We start from the raw sequence: 16,669 nt of genomic DNA on the forward strand, positions 1-16,669 counted from the left end.
AACCATGAGGTTGCAGGTTCGATTCCTGGCCTCACTCAGTAGGTTAGGGATCTGGTGTTGCCATGAGCTGTGGTGTAGGTCGCAGACACAGCTCGGATCTGCCATTGCTGTGGCTCTGGCGTGGGCCAGATTAGACCCCTGGGAACCTCCAAATGCTGCGGGTGCGGCCCTAAAAGGACGAAAAGACACACACACACAAAAACTCAATGCTGGAGTTTCCATTGTGGTGCAGCAGAAACAAATCTGACTGGTATCCTTGGCCTTGCTCAGTGCGTTAAGGATATGGCGCTGCCATGAACTGTGGTGCAGGTCACAGATTCGGTTCCTATCTAGCACTGCTGTGGCCATGGTGAAGGCCAATGGCTGTGGTGAAGGCCAGCAGCTGTAGCTCTGATTCAATCCCTGGACTTCAAGTTCCATATGCCACAGGAGCAGCCCTACAAAGCAAAAAAAAAAAAAAAAAAAAAAAAAAAATCCTGGACTGGGAGTTCCCATTATGGCTTAGTGGGTTAAAAACCCAACATAGTGTCCATGAAGGTGCAGATTCAATTCCTGGCTTGCTCAGTGGGTTAAGGATCTGGTGTTGACATGGTTTTGGCATAGGTCTGCAACTGCAGCTCCAACTGGACCCCAGGCCTGGGAATTTCCTTAATGCCACAAGTGTGGCCCTTAAAAAAACAAAAAACAACAACTTTTTTTTTTTCCTGCCTTTTCTAGGACCGCTCCCAGGGCATATGGAGGTTCCCAGGCTAGGGGTTGAATCAGAGCAACGTGGGATCCGAGCCGCATCTGAGACCTACACCACAGCTCATAGCAATGCCGGATTAATCCACTGAGCAAGGCCAGGGATCGAACCTGCAACCTCATGGTTCCTAGTTGGATTCGTTAACCACTGAGCCATGACGGGAACTCCAAAAAACAATAACTTAATGCTGCCTCTCTCTCTTTTTTTTCCCCAGCCATTCCCAAGGCATGCTGAAGTTCCTAAACCAGGGATCAAATCCTTACCACAGCAGTGACAAGGCCAATCCTCAACCACTAGGCCACTTAGGGAACTCCAAAACTCAACGCTGTCTTGGGAGTTCTGAAAACTCAATGACAAAACCTAGTCTTCATGGAAATAGGGGGCTCCAGGAACCACAAGCCAAATAAGGATGTATCCTGGGAAGTTAACTTTGCTGCACTCCAAATAAAATTTGGCATTAGCTCCTAAAGTTATGGACACCTTTTGACTCAACAATTCTAGGTCTCCAACGCATGTACCCTAAAAGAAACTCTTACACATTTACACTATCTTGGGATAAAAACCTTACATCATTGTTCTTAGCCAGAAATAAAATGCCCATCAACAGTAGAGTGGATATACTGCTATATTCATGCAATGGAGCACTAGACAGGAATGAAAATTACCTATAGATCTGCACAAACTTACTGTTAATGCAAAGCCAAAAATAACACGATGATTCCTGATAAAAGTTCAAAACCAGGCAAAGTAAAACGGTTGTTTAGGCATGCGCATTTAGGTGGTAAAGCTAAATTCGAGAAAGTGAATTATCATAAAATCGGTCTATAGAGGAAGATGCTCAGAAAGGAACGCCAGATGCGGGAGGAACTCCAGAGGCGCCGGCAGTGTTGTTTTCACCTGAGTGTTTGACTACTAATTAATCACTCCTTAAACACTTCTGCCTTATGCACTTTTCTGCACCCAACTACAACTCTTCGGTTGCCCTGCAGAGATTATCGCCTCCGTTAAGAGCTCGAGGACGATCCCAGGCCACCGAGAAAAGGGGGAGGTGCAGGCCCGGGGAAGGTAGCGGTCCTCGGGGCCCGTCGCCCGCCCACCCCCTCTCCCGACTTCCAGTAACTAGTTTCCGGGGCACCGATGTCCGCGCAGCCGGGAAGGGGCGCCCCGAGCCCGCCACGTCGGCCCGCCCCGCGCGGGCGCCCGGGCCCCCCGGCTCCCAGAGGAAAGTCGTCCCGCCCACGCCGGGGTCCCGCCGCTCGACCGCGCGTACCTCTGCACCGTGGAGGACACCTCGCCAGCTCCCGGGAACCGCGGCCACGGACTGTTTCCGGGCCGCCCCGCCACCCTCTCGGGCGACCACTCGCTGCCTCCGTCTGGCCGGGAGCGCGGGCGCGGCGCACGCGCACTGCCGCGCTTCCCAGAGGGCGCGGCTGAGACTGGCGGCCGGGCGCGCGCGGGGGCGACGCGCAGCGACCCGGCTGGCGGCGGCGGCGTGTGCGGTCGTGCGCAGGACTGGGCGGCCGACGGCTCAGGCCGGGCCGCGCTCTCGGCGGGGGCGGGGCTGTAGGCGGGGGCGCGCGGCGGGAGGGCGCGCGCGCGGAGGGCGCGCGGTCCCGAGGGCCCGAGGAGGAGGGGAGCCGGTGACGCTGCGGGAGCCGCCGCCAGCGCCGGACGGAGTCGGCGGCCGGGCGGACTGACGGGTGGACCCTCGGACGCAGCCCCAGGCCGAGCCGCAGGCTTCCTGGCGCAGCGGGGCGGCCCCGAACCCCAGCGGGAAGATGTTCAACGTGGAGTCCTTGGAGCGGGTGGAGCTGTGCGAGAGCCTCCTCACTTGGGTAGGTGGTGGCGGCGGCGGTCGGAGGCCCCCTCCCCCAGGCCGCCGCCCGGGGTCCCCCGCGCCCCGGCGGGCGCCGAGGGCGGCGGTGCCGTCACATCCGGGGCCCGGGCCGGGGAGCCGGAACGCCGGGGCTGCAGCGTCTGCGGCGGGAGGCCCGGCGGGGTCCGAGGGAAACTTACGGGGCCTGAGGCGCGGGGTGGAGGCCGAGGGCCGGGTGCCGGCGGCGCTGTCACGGGCGGCGGCCCGGACGCTCGCGCCTTTGTTGTCACGCACGCCGGCCGGAGCGCAGTCCGGGAGGGCGAGCGGCCGGGGAACGCTGGGCCGGGACTGGAGGCCGGGGCATCCGGATTGCGAAGGGAGTGAGCCGAGTGGAGGTTCCTAGTGAAGGCGCTCGAGATGGAGATAAATCCGGGAGGTTTTTGGGCAACAGTCAGAGGACTCGACAGCTGGGGGGCAACGTCGTGGGGTTCCGATGTTAAAATATTAAATGCTCGTTAAAATCCTCAGTTACTGTAAATATGTGTTCGGTTCCAGTGCCAACGACCATGCTTTTAGCAGCCTCTTCTTACAGTTAGATATAAAATCCATGCTTGTGTGCTTCTCGAAGTGTGTGTGTGTGTGGTGTGTGTGTGTGTGTGTGTGTAGATCTGCAGAGCCATGGGATAAACCTGGTGCTTCTTTAGGGAGCATTCATTTTACTCAATGCCAAAAACGTTTAATATCACTTTTAGAGTAAAACACAGATGTATTTATGGAAGTGACTACAGCGTTTATATTAATGTTCAAGGTAAAACACAGATGCCACACAAATTTGGTTTGGCTGTACCTCGGGTGATAACATTTAGATACCTGGAGTATAGTCACTGTCCTGCGTGGGGGCATTTCGGTGGAAAGGTTGGAGGAGCACTGCTTTAGGTTGCCTTAAGTTGGTTGTAACGCATGTAATCAGAATACTCTGAGATTTTCATGATTTGTCTATGTCACAAGTCTGTTTTCTGAAGCCAGTACGATGGCAGAGCTTGATCTTGATGTATTCAGTAACTTTTATATTAGGGCATTCTTGGCATTACTAATTATTTGCAATTGTATGTAGTTAACATACAGCTTACAGCTGTAATGGGTTTCAATTTCACGTGGGAAAATGGGTTTCACTGCTGTGTTTTAGAGAGAAAAACAGATAAGCTGCATAACGTGGCCCAGGTTGGCCTGGGCAGAGGAGTGATAAAGGAAAGGATTACCACATTCTTTGATACTGTGGAAGGAATAGATTTGGCAGAGATTGTAAACAGAAGATTGAGGATCTGAAGGTGTGTGTTTTTGAGGCTGTGCCTCCCTTGATGCTAGAAAAAAAGGGCAAGAGGGCAAAGATGAAGAAGCTTATTGAATCAGAAGTAGGGCTACATTGTTTAAAGTCCAGAAATACAAGTCAGGGAAACAAAGAGGTGTGTTTGAAGGGCATCTGGAGAAAAAAAAAGAAAAAAAAAGTGAGCAGTGCAGTTATTTGAGTGAAAGATGCTAATGGAGAAGAAGAAAAGAACTTGGAAGGATTTGAGGGGATTCTAACCGAAGTCCACCATGAGGGCATCTATGGAAACTGGTAAAATGTTAAGAAAACAGATACAATAATCCTGGTTATCAGCTATAGAGAGAGGTCAAAGGATATGATTTTGTAGAGGGGAAAAAAAGGCTTTTTGAAATTTCACTGGAAGGTTTAGCAAGGGAAATCTCTGCAGGGGGATAAGAGATTATGGATGACAAAACTGGAGAGCAGAGTCCAAATAAAGATAGACAATTCAAGATTTGGAAACATTTTAAAACGTACATTGAAAAGTTTCAAAATAAAGTTGAGTTTAAATGATAGGTTTGTTCTTTTTTAGTTGTAATTATAAAAAGCAGAATGAGAGTTCCTGTTGTGTCTCAGCAATAAGGAACCCAGCTAGTATCCATGAGGACAGGGTTGGATCCCTGGCCTTGCCAGTGGATCAAGGATCCAAATGCCGTGAGCTGTGGTATAGATCACAGACGCAGTTCGGATTCCGAATGGCTGTGGCTGTGGTGTAGGGCCGGCAGCTGCAGTTCTGATTTGACCCCTAGCCTGGGAACTTCCATTAAAAAAAAAAAAAAAAAGCAGAATGAATGTTTATGTAGATGTCCAAGGTAGCTTGAAAATGTACATTTAGCCTAGTGTTTCCACTGATATCTGAAGGCCAGATGAAAGCTGAACACCAATTCCAAAACCAAAAGTAAGCGGGGCAAATGTATACTGCATACCTCCCTAAGAAAGACTCCTATTTGAAATAATTTGCTCTAGGAGTTCCCGTCGTGGCACAGTGGAAACGAATCCGACTAGGAACCATGAGGTTGTAGGTTCGATCCCTGGCCTTGCTCAGTGGGTTAAGGATGTGGCATTGCCATGAGCTGTGGTGTAGGTCACATATGCAGGTCAGATCCTGCCTTGCTGTGGCTGTGGCACAGGCCGGCAGCCGTAGCTCCAGTTCGACCCCTAGCCTGGGAACTTACATATGCCATGGGTGCAGCCCTAAAAAGCAGTAAAATAAAATAATTTGCTCTATTTTGCATAAACCTTTAGCCAACTCGGTTGTGCAGTTTTTTGCACACAGTAGGTTAGAAGGTAACTGCAACACTCAGCAAAATGCAGACAGCCGTCAGTGACAGAGAAGACCCAAGAGCTGAAAGTTTAGCCTGGTTGAGTCAGTCTTTGAATTGCCTTGTATACTCCAAGAGCCTCCATATTCCATTATTGAAGTTCGTAATTATGATCCTGAATGCCAAATAAAAGTTTATTTTTTCTACATAGCATTTAGTTTGAGATTAGAGGCATTTGGTGCATTTTAGAAGTTGTTCCACCAGAACTGGTGAAAATAACAACAACTCAGGCACCTTAAAGGGATGACTGTTAGCCACCTTGCAGAATTCATTTCTGTGGAACATCTCATTGCCCCAAGTGCTAGATAAATTGCTATTTTATCAGAGCGCTTACTAGCCCATGAACCAAGTGTTCCACATTTTTTGTTGAAAGAGGAATGCTTGTTAAGAGACAAAGTATCATCCTACCAAGGGAAAATAGTTTAAGCTTAAATTCTAAAACAGAGTTTGTGCAGCAAGCAAGTTCAGCAGGATGTGCTGGAAATTTTCCACTCTACCTCTCTCCCCACCCTCTGAGTCAAAATGTGCTCTTACCTGTTAGAAAAATCTGCCCTACCTATTACACCTGTCGAGCCTAATTTCTTGCACAGCACATGAGAAGATTGCTCTTTCCCAGGTTTAAGAGATTGAAAAACCAGAGTCTAGAATGCCACCAGTTAATGGCAAGAAGCAAAGTGGACCAAGAATTATCACATAGGCTCAGTATGTTTCTTCTGGGAAACCCAGCAACATCAACATATCCTTGTGATTTTCATAGTTAGTTGCCCTATAAAATGACATAGTGGTGTTTAGAATTAGAGGGGGTGGAGTTCCTGTCGTGGCGCAGTGGTTAACGAATCCGACTAGGGTCATAACCTCTCTTTTAATTTTAAGAAGTGCTAGAACCATGAGGTTGCGGGTTCGGTCCCTGCCCTTGCTCAGTGGGTTAACGATCCGGTGTTGCCGTGAGCTGTGGTGTAGGTTGCAGACTCGGCTCAGATCCCGAGTTGCTGTGGCCCTGGTGTAGGCTGGCAGCTACAGCTCCGATTTGACCCCTAGCCTGGGAACCTCCATATGCCGCGGGAGAGGCCCAAGAAATAGCAAAAAGACAAAAAAAAAAAAAAAAAAAAAAAAGAATTAGAGGGGGTGTAATTTTTGTGGTAGTATCTCCTCCATTCCATTCTCTCTGCTCTAACTCCATACTACTTTCAATTTTTGTCCTCTAATAAAAGTCAGATATGCAAAAGCACACTTTGTTTAAAGCTTTAATCTTTTTTCCTTCCTTCCTCCATCTTTCCTTCCTTTCTCTCTCTCTTTTTCCTTCCTTCCCTTCCCCCACCCGCCCACCAGTTAACATGTTAGGAATATAGGTTCTGAACTTATACCACCTAGGTTCAAATCCTGACTTGACTTTATACCGTTGGTAACTTTAGACAAGGAACCTCCCCTGTGTTTTGATTACCTTCTGTTTTACACTAAGAGGTGTTTCTTATGTGTTAGTGTTGATCAGCATCATTGGCAGGCTAACTAAAATGCTGATTGCTAGGCCCCATGTCCAGAGTCTGTAATTCATTGGGACTGGACTAGAGCCAGATATGCTGCATTTCTAACAAGTTTCCCGGTGCTGCATGTTAACCTTAGCATTACTAACGTTCTGGGCTGCATCTTTTTTGTTGTGGGCACTGCCCTGTGCATTGTGAGACATTTAGTGGTAGCAGCCCTGGTCTCTAGCAATTAGATGCCGGTAGCACACTTTCACTTGTTACAACTAATGTCTCATAGGGAGCAGAATTACCCCTGGTTGAGAATCACTGCCCTAGAGATAGTAGTTCCAGGTGATCTCATGCTGTACTCTTCTCATGCTTTCATGGGGGAGGGGAAGGTAGAGCTTGGCTGTTTATAGCACTTCTTAAAATTAAAAGAGAGGTTATGACCCTTCAGGCACTTTCATGTTCTAATGTGGTTAGGTGCAATGATCTTTAAATTTTATTGTACTTCCATCCTGAAACAGTCTGTGGATTTTTTTTTTTTTTTTTTTTTTTTTTTGGCCGTGCCCATAGCATGCGGAAGTTCTTGGGTCACGGATTGAACCCGCACCATAGCAGTGATACCAGATCCTCAACCACTTAGCCATCAGGGAACTCCCATTCTGTAAATTTTATCTCAGAGTTTATGAGAACTGATATGTGATAGTTTTTTTTAATTAAAATACACATGCCATAAAATTCATTCTTTTAAAGTGTATAGTTAGTTTGGTGCTTTGTAGTGTGATCACAAGGTTGTACAACCATCACTAGCATCGAATCCCAAGAGCATTTTCATGGCCTCAGAAGGAAATTCCATAGTTTCTTTGGGATCTGCTTTGCTCATGTCCCGAAGCATAGGTGGACATCCTTCAGCCCTCGTGAGCAACTGTTACCTCTGGAGCCAATTCGGAGAAAATAACTGTTTAGAAGCCATATTTTGTACTTTTTTTTTTTTTTTTCATTTTTGGCTACCACACAGCATATGGAGTCCCCAGGCCAGCAATCAGATCTGAGGTACAATTGCAACCTAAGCCACAGCTGCAGCAATGTGAGATCCTGAACCCACTGTGCTGGGCTGGGGATTGAACATGAGTCCTGGAACTCCCAAGATGCTGCTGATTTTTGTGTGACGGAACTCCTGGAAGCCACATTTTAAATATAAAAAGGAAAGTAGTTTTAAGTCCCAAGAGAGGAGCAGACATAGTCTTTACAAGGAAATTACTTGCATTATTGAATTAATTGCTTTATTGAGTTTTTTCTTCTGATTGGCCAGAGGCAGTTTTCTGATCTTTCAACCTTTACATTTGGTAGTGGTTTGTATCAGAGGGTTCCAAAGGCAAATTGGTGCACCACAGCATGAGAAATAGTTGATAACCTTGTTAAAAATAGATTCCCAGCCTTCTCCAACCTCCCAGATGGTTCGGGTGTACACCCAGGTCTGAGAACTGAAGCTTTAGACTTTTGCAAATACCTAATTTGCATTGGTTTTTCTCATTCATTCCTTAAGCAACTCACCCCTCCATAAGGTATTTTTTACTGATTTCTAGATTGAAAAATTGATTTTTAAAAGAGTTAAAGTGGCATATCCAAAGTCACACAGCCAGCAACTTAGGAGCAAGGCTGGGACCAAGTCAGTTCTTTACCATCCAGAGAATGTTGGGTGAGGGCGCTTTTGTGTCAGGTGTGGTGCTGAGGTTGGCGATCAAGAGACCTGTGAGATGTGGCCCTCACTGCTGCTCTTGTTCATCTAAACCTCCAAGAAAGTGATGGAGTCAACCTCTATAAAATCAAAATGGGTGCTTATTTCTTTTTAAACTACGGTGTTATTACCAATTACCATTGACTGGAGAGAGTGTGGGGTAAAATTCAGTATTTCCTATGATGATGTTTATTTGGTTCATTTATTCACTTAGGAACAATTTATTGAGTCTCTGCTGTGTATATGGTAGTGCTGGGCGTGACTTGCAAGGGCCCTCTTTCCATCACCTCTCCCAAATAGACACCTAAGTAAAAACCACTTGGCACTCAATCTTTAAGGTCATTTCCTTAGTTTCCACCACATCGCTACTCACAAGACTGTAGGAAATACGAAGAAGCTACTGACTGCACTTGTTAGTATTTCTCTTTTTAAAGATTTGTTAGATGATGTGGCCTAGAGAAGCGGACATTTACCGACTGTTAGTAAATCACTGTGGCATTTATTAAGGGCAGTTTGGCAATATTTATCAAAAACCTAAAATGTGGATACACTTTGATCCAGCAATTTTACCTCTAGGAATGTAACTCCCTAGTTGAAAATGTATTGAAGACACATTGTCACCTGAGCATTCTTTCCAGTACTTCCGTGGTCACTCCCTAGCTTGACCTCAGCTGTGGTCTCCCTGCCAGTTCCCTGCAAGCCTTTCTTCATAGTGCAGCAGCCACAATCCTTGTGCATGTGAATCTCATACCTCACTCTGCTGCCCAGAATCTTCTGGTCACTTGCCTTGCGCTGAGGATCAAGTCCTAACATGGCTTATGAGGCTTTGCACAATGATGCTTCCTTCTTTCACCCTGTCTTTCACATTCCACTCTCTTCCCTATTCCATCTCGTCCTCTGATTGCCATACTCTTTTATGTCACTAACCTCTAAACTGCAGGGCATGGCCTGTGTCCATTTCTTCTTAGTGACTTATTTCCATCTAAATCCTGGTTGCATTGGTGGGTCTAATCATTGTTGGCTCAGCTGTATTATCTTACTCAGAAATAATTGCTCCCAGTTCTCAGCCACATCATGTTAGTTCTAATTTAGAATACATTCAAAATCAAAGTGAATATCTAACCTAACGGTAAGTGTGATTTCTGCATCTGTATAAAGATATTTTGGTTTTGAGTAAAAGAAATCTCAATGTGGCCAGGCTTAAAGAAGAAAATTATCTCACATAATAGGAAGCCTTAGGGTTTTTTAATTTAATGGCTCCAGTTCTTTCTGTCCCTCTTTTCTGACATCCACTGCATTGGCCCCATCCTGACAGTCACAGAAATGACATTAGTGGCCATTGAGGCAACCAGCATGCTTACTCATTTCAATAGGAGATGGGCTTTTCTCCCCCAGAAGCCCAAGTAAGCCTCTCTTTGCATCTGTTTGCCTGTGCATCCGTGATTCAGCCCCTGCAGAGGGGATGAAGGTGCCCTGGCATTCCTAGATGATCATCTGTGAGGAGGATGAATGCGGCGAAGTCACCCAGTGGCCACCACAATTTCTCTTTTACTCAAAGGAAAAAACTGCAGTAACAGCCTACAGGAAATTTCCCATAAGGGAAAACATTTCTAACTGTCCTGCATTTTAAAATGTATTCAATTCCCAAGATGAGCCTAAGAAGCCTAAGAATTCTTCCATGCAGCTAACCATGGAATCTTTTTTCCCTTTTTTCTTTTTTCAGATCCAGACATTTAATGTGGATGCGCCATGCCAGACCGTGGAAGATTTAACGAATGGGGTTGTGATGGCCCAGGCTCTTCAGAAGATGTGAGAATAAGTTGCTTTATCTTTTTGTATGATTTTATGTAGTTATTTATTAGATTGAAAACATGAGCGAAAATGTTAAGTATTCACGTGACACATGTGTTGCAGGTGGACTGAGCACTGAGCAGCACAGGGGACCCTTGGCTGTGCTTGTTTAGGTACAGATGGACTGGCTGCCAGGTTAGTTAGGGCTGTGTTGTTATGATGCTCCAGTGATTCCACAGAATTCTTTGTTCTTGTGTTTTTTCAGCATAAGCTTGGCAGACAATGTCATATCAGCGTCCTGATTTTGCCATTAGAGAAAAAATGAAGAGGTTCTCTTTTTCTTTAGGACTCTGCCCAGGTGTTGTCTTATCAGCAAGGCCTCCCCTGAGAATCCTATAAAATACCCATTGCCCTGTGTTCTGTATCCCTTTTAACCTGTGTGCTTTATAGAAGTATGTAACACCATCTCATAAGCCATATATGTGTCTTATTTGTTACATCTTGCTTCTTCCCACACTCATACACACACACACAGCTCCACATAGAGTAAGGGGATTTGTTCACTGGCACATCCTAGCACCTAGGACAATACATGGTTTTGGGGTGAAATGGGGTTTTGGGCCCTTCTTATTAGTAGGTCCAATATGGTCAAAGATCCACATTTCTCTTGGTTTGGTCTGCATTGTGGGTGCTGCTTACTGGCTGACCAAGAGGGTGAAATATTTGAGATATATAAAACATGCTTGATTCTTTCCTTCTAAGTATTTGGAAACGTGATAGTTGTAAAATTAATATTGTTTCGCCGTCTTCAACTTTTGACCCAGGAAGTTTTCAAATAAAGGATTGCCTGGGAATTTAAGATGTCATTAGGTCTGACGTGGTCTGGAGGACACATAGTCTTTTGAAGCTCTGAACATCTGTCAGCCTGATGACACTAGAAGATTTACATGTGATGTTCTGAGACTTCCTGCAGTTCTGTTCATCTATAAAGCAATTCTTGCTGTTGTTCACCTTGCAGTGAGCTGTACAGAGTGACCCATCTGAAAAGCACCTCAGATGCCTGCATTTCAGAGACTCTGCCTGCTTTTCACACTGGGGGCTCACGCCTGAAATCTGTAGCTTGTTGTCTCTTTCCTCTGTACCTCACATGGCACACCTCTTCAGACGTGATTGGGCGTTTTCAGAGTGGTATGGGGGTAAACAACATCTCTCCAGATATATAGGTGGGCAGACTTTTTGGTGGAGCTTGAGAAGGCTCGTTTCAAACCCAACCAGCCCTAATTCTAGAGCTCTGACAGGTGTGGTCTTAGGACTTTCATGGTCACCTTTGGTTTTTTTTCTTTTTTGTCAGGCCACAGCTGCGGCCTATGGAGGTTCCCAAGCTAGGGGTCGAATTGGAGCTGTAGCTGCCAGCCTGTACCACAACCACAGCAACGTGGGACCAAGGCTGTGTCTGTGACCTACACCACAGCTCACAGCAACACCAGATCCTTAACCCACTGAGTGAGGCTGGGGATCAAACCTGTGTCCTCATGGATGCTAGTCAAATTCGCTTCCGCTGAGCTATGACGGGAACTTTCATGGTCACCTTTGAATGGTGTCCTGATAACCTTTTGCTTCTGAATGGTCTAGAGGATTTCACTGAAATTCCTAATAAAAATTATTTGTGGTCAAGTGGGCCTAGCTATGTGAGCTTTCCAGGTATGTGTCAGTAAATGAATTTTTTGCTTGTGTTAGTTTGGGTAGGATTTCTATCAACTGTAGAAATCGGAAAAAAGACTATGTGTGTATTATTTCACCAAATCAAGATCATAACAATTATGCTCTGAAAAGTAGTTATTCTAATTTATCAAATGTAGAACTGTGAGCATTTCTCATCAATATTTAGTTTGTTACCTTTTTTTCCTCCTAAAAAATGCATTCCTTTCTTCCTTTTGTAGTGATGTAGGGTAGACAGAAAAGCTTATTAAAAAAGGCAGTGAATTTGTCTGTATGTATAGATTGTATGCGTATGCATGCATGTTTACACACATCCATGTAACCACTGCCCAGACTGAAATATGTAGCATTTCTAGCCCCTGATGGTTCCCCTCATGCCCTTTCCTAATCAATACCCCTTGCCTCAAAGAGGGTCCATGATTTCGACTTCTCCATTCTTGTAAGTGGAATCATACAGTGTATACTCTTTTGTGTCATTTTTTAAATGACATTTTTCTTTTCTTTTTTCTTTTTTTGCCTTTTCTAGGGACACTCCGGCAGCATATGGAGGTTCCCAGGCTAGGGGTCCACTTGGAGCTGTAGCCGCCGGCCTACTCCAGAGCCACAGCAACACGGGATCCGAGCCGAGTCTGCGACCTATACCACAGCTCAAGGCAATGCCGGATCCCCAACCCACTGAGCAAGGCGAGGAGTCAAACCCGCAACCTCATGGTTCCTAGTCAGATTCGTTAACCACTGCACCACAACGGGAACTCCTGACATTTTTCATTCAACATAATGATTCATTTTTTTTCTTTTTTGGCTGCCCCATAGCATATGGAGTTCTTGAGCCAGGGATCAGATCTCAGCCACAGTTGCGACCTACACTGCAGCTGCAACAGTGCCATATCCTTTAATCCACTGTGCCAGGCCAGGGATCAAACCTGTGTCCTGGTGCTACAGGGATGCTGCTGATACTTTTGGGCCACAGCGGAAATGCCATCATTCATATTGTTTTATATTATCTGTTTTAAATAATTGTACAATACAGATTGACAGAAACTTCCTCCTTTGTCAGTTTGGTATTTATTGAGTGGCTACTTTATGTCTAGCCCTAGTGATAGGAGGATGAGCCACAACCCACAGGGTAAACTAGTCCTGAGAGTCATTCAGAGAGTTTATAACCTGGGGAGAAGCAGATTTTAAATAACCACGGGAACAAAACTGCCAGTGAAAAAGCATTACGGAGAAAGTTGTAAAAGTTTCTCAGTTAGCAGTTGACTCCACAGACCTCAAATTCAGAGGAGTCCAAACAGGAAATATCAATTTGGCTATCTCTTAATTGAAGCAATAAGTGTGGATTAAATCATTCACAGAATAATGTAGGACCAAGAAAAAAATGTGTGGCCTGAGTCTTGAAGAACTTCAGCATTTAATTGTTGGTTAGAACATCTGCCAGCAGAGGGACCAGAGAGGCAGCAGGAAAGCCAGTGGAGTGTGGGTGCTGAGGAGAGTTTTACTGGAAAGAGCAAATTTTATTTTGTCAGAGCTGATAAGTGAAAAGCTATTTATCTTTTTATGGTTTTAGGAGAAATTTTATCAAATATGACTAGATCTGATTATACTTATTGTTAGTATAATGTGTTTTTCTTTCAGTCTTTCAAGTCATTTTCTATCCATCTGTTTTCCTGCTTCCAACAGTTTGTTGTCATCTTCTCTTTCTTTCTTTTTTTTCCATTTTGTAAAGTTTTATTGAAATACAGTTGATTTACAGTGTTGTGATAATTTCTGTTGTGGTTCAGTTATACATATACACACATCCATTCTCTTTCAAATTCTTTTCCCACATAGGTGATACTGGGTAGAGGTCCCTGTGCTCTACAGCAGGTCCCCGTTGGCCAGTCATTCCATATGCCTCAGTGTACATATGCCAGTCCCAACCATCTTCTCCCTTTGTGTTCATCTGTGTGGGTTCATGTCCCCCTATCTTTTTGTTTGTCCTTTGTTTTTAATTAATAGACCTTGTTTTTCAGAGCAGTTTTAGCTTCACAGCAAAATTGAGTGGAAAAAAGTTTTAGTGTGAGATGATGGAAAAGTTCTGGAGGTGGAGAGTGGTGGTGATTGTACATCAATGTGAATGGACTTAATGCCACTGTGCACTTAAAAATGGCTTTAACGACAAGTCTTGTGTATATTTTACTACAGCGAAAGAAACTTTTAAAAACTGAGTGAAGGAGTTCCCACTGTGGCTCAGTGGGTTAAGATCCTGATGTAGTCTCCGTGAGGATATGGGTTCGATCCCTGGCCTCACTCAGTGGGTTAAGGACCTGGCATTGACACACACTGTGCCATGCATGGGTCACAGTTGCAGTTTGGTTCCCGTGTTGTTGTGACTGTGGTGTAGGCCGGCAGCTGCAGCTCTGATTTGATCCCTAGCACAGGAACTTACATATGCCGTGGGTGCCTCTGCAAAAAGGAAAAAAAAAAAATTTGAGTGGAAAGTGTGGGGAGGTCCCATTACTCGCCCACGCAGAACCCCCCCTGCTCTCAACATCCCCCACCAGAGAGGTATACTTGTTGCAATTGAGCTGACACTGATTCATGGTATCAACCCAAAGTCCCTAGTTTACTTCGAGTTCACTTTCTGTTTACATGCTATGGCTTTGACACATGTTGATACTTCATTATAGTATCATACAAAACAGTTTCTGCTCTGAAAATCCAGTTCCACCCAGTCACCCCCACCTGCCACAATCACTGATGTTTTCTCTGTCTCCACAGTTTCCATTTAAAGTTCTTCCACGTCTTTTTGTGACTTGACAGCTCATTTCTTTTTAGCACTCATCCCCTCCTTTTCCTAACAGTTTTATTGAGATGAAGTCGACCTACAGTAAACTGTACTTTTTTACTTGGGTTTTTTTGTTGTTGGTTGGTTGGTTGGTTGGTTTTCTTAGGGCCACACCCGCAGCATATGAAAGTTCCCAGGCTAGGGGTCGAATCAGAGCTGTAGCTGCCTACCCACATCTTCAACCTACACTACAGCTCACCCACCGGATCCTTAACCTACTTAACCCAGAGATCAAACCCGCATCCTCAGGGATGCTAGTCAGATTCATTTCCAGGAATGAAACTGCACGTTTTTTTGTTTGTTTGTTTGTTTGTTTCCCAGGGTTTGACTTTTTTTTGTTCTTATTACTCAATGAACTTATTACATTTATAGTTGTACAATGATCATCACAATCCAATTTTATAGGATTTCCAACCCATAACCCCAGCGCATCCCCCCACCCCCAGACTGTCTCCTTTGGAGACTATAAGTTTTTCAAAGTCTGTGAGTCAGTATCTATTCTGCAAAGAAGTTCATTTTGTCCTTTTTTCAGATTCCACATATAACTGCATGTTTTTAGAGTGTAGAATTTGATCATTTTAATTCATTTATTTATTTTTTGTCTTTTTGCCATTTCTAGGGCCGCTTCCACGGCATATGGAGGTTCCCAGGCTATGGGTCTAATCGGAGCTGTAGCCACCGGCCTACGCCAGAGCCACAGCAACGCGGGATCCGAGCCTCGTCTGCAACCTACACCACAGCTCACGGCAACGCCGGATCATTAACCCACTGAGCAAGGCCAGGGATGGAACCTGCAACCTCTTGGTTCCTAGTCGGATTCGTTAACCACTGAGCCACGATGGGAACTCCCCTGATCATTTTTTTTTAACCTGTGGAAATGCCCAAGGTAATGAACATATCAATCACCTCAAAACATTTGTCAGCTCCTCCTTCCAGACACCCCTTTCTCATCCCCAGGGCAACCATGGATTTGCTTGCTGTTGCTGTAGATCAATTTGCATTTTCTACAAATGTATATAAATGGACTCACAGTATGTTTTATTTTTCAAGGGAGAGTGTGGCTTCTTTTTTTCATTTTCTAACTCGGCTCTTATTTTTAATGTTGTAATCTTGCATTTTGTTTTGTTTCTTTTTTCAGTGAAGTATAAGTGATTTAAACTATTGTATTAGTTTTGGGTGTACAGCACAGTGATTAAGTTCATCACAGTATATACATATACTTTTTCACATTCTTTTCCATTATGGTTTATTACGGGATATTGAATATAGTTCCCTGTGCTGTATATATTTTATATATAGTAGTTCGTATCTGCTAATTCTAAACTTCTAATTTATCCCTTCCTCTCCTTTCCTCTTTGTTAACCATATTTGTTTTCTATGTCTGTGAATCTGTTTCTGTTCCGTAAATAGGTTCATTTGTGCCATTTGAGATTCCACATATAAGTGATACATGGTATTTGTCTTTCTCTTTCTGACTTCACTTAGTGTGAGAATCTCTAGTTGCATCCTTATTCCTGCAAATGGCATTATTTTTTTCTTTTTTTATGGCGGAGTTGTATTCCATTGTGAATATGTACCATATCTTCTTAGTCCATTCATTCGTCATGGACATTTAGGTCGTTTCCATGTTTTGGCTATTGTGAATAGTGCTACAGTGAACATAGGGGTACATGTATCTTTTTCAATGAAAGTTTTGTCTGGATATATGCCTAGGAGTGGGTCTGCTGGATCATATGGTAGTTCTCTTTTTAGTTTTCTAAGGACCCTCCATACTGTTTTCCATAGTGGTTGCATCAATTTACATTCCCACCAACAGTGTAGAAGGGTCCTAGGGGTCCATGACTCTTAATGTCAAAGCCCAGATTTATGGAATTTTCTA

The 16,669-nt window shown here is 44.8% G+C and overlaps 2 protein-coding genes across 6 annotated transcripts in view; one reads left to right on the plus strand and one right to left on the minus strand.

Annotated features, from left to right (window-relative positions):
* The window catches only part of RNF170 (ring finger protein 170), a 39,979-nt gene extending 37,702 nt beyond the window's left edge, over nucleotides 1-2,277 (minus strand). For 2 of the 4 annotated variants that reach the window (XM_021077853.1, XM_021077854.1), the window contains exon 1: nucleotides 2,016-2,173. The gene's annotated coding sequence lies outside the window, so the exon portion shown is untranslated. Of the gene's footprint in view, nucleotides 1-2,015 lie in introns of all 4 variants that reach the window. The other 2 variants (XM_021077851.1, XM_021077852.1) reach the window with 2 other exon arrangements.
* HOOK3 (hook microtubule tethering protein 3) overlaps nucleotides 2,320-16,669 on the plus strand; it is a 101,190-nt gene continuing 86,840 nt past the window's right edge. Inside the window, exons 1-2 of one of the 2 annotated variants that reach the window (XM_021077847.1) lie at nucleotides 2,320-2,580; nucleotides 10,177-10,262. In XM_021077847.1, the coding sequence (XP_020933506.1) occupies nucleotides 2,524-2,580; nucleotides 10,177-10,262 (143 nt within the window). In that variant the 5' untranslated portion in view covers nucleotides 2,320-2,523. The remainder of the gene's footprint in view (nucleotides 2,581-10,176; nucleotides 10,263-16,669) is intronic. The other variant, XM_021077846.1, reaches the window with a different exon arrangement.

The sequence above is a fragment of the Sus scrofa genome, chromosome 17 (genome assembly GCF_000003025.6).
Source record: "Sus scrofa isolate TJ Tabasco breed Duroc chromosome 17, Sscrofa11.1, whole genome shotgun sequence".
Lineage (NCBI taxonomy): Eukaryota > Metazoa > Chordata > Mammalia > Artiodactyla > Suidae > Sus > Sus scrofa.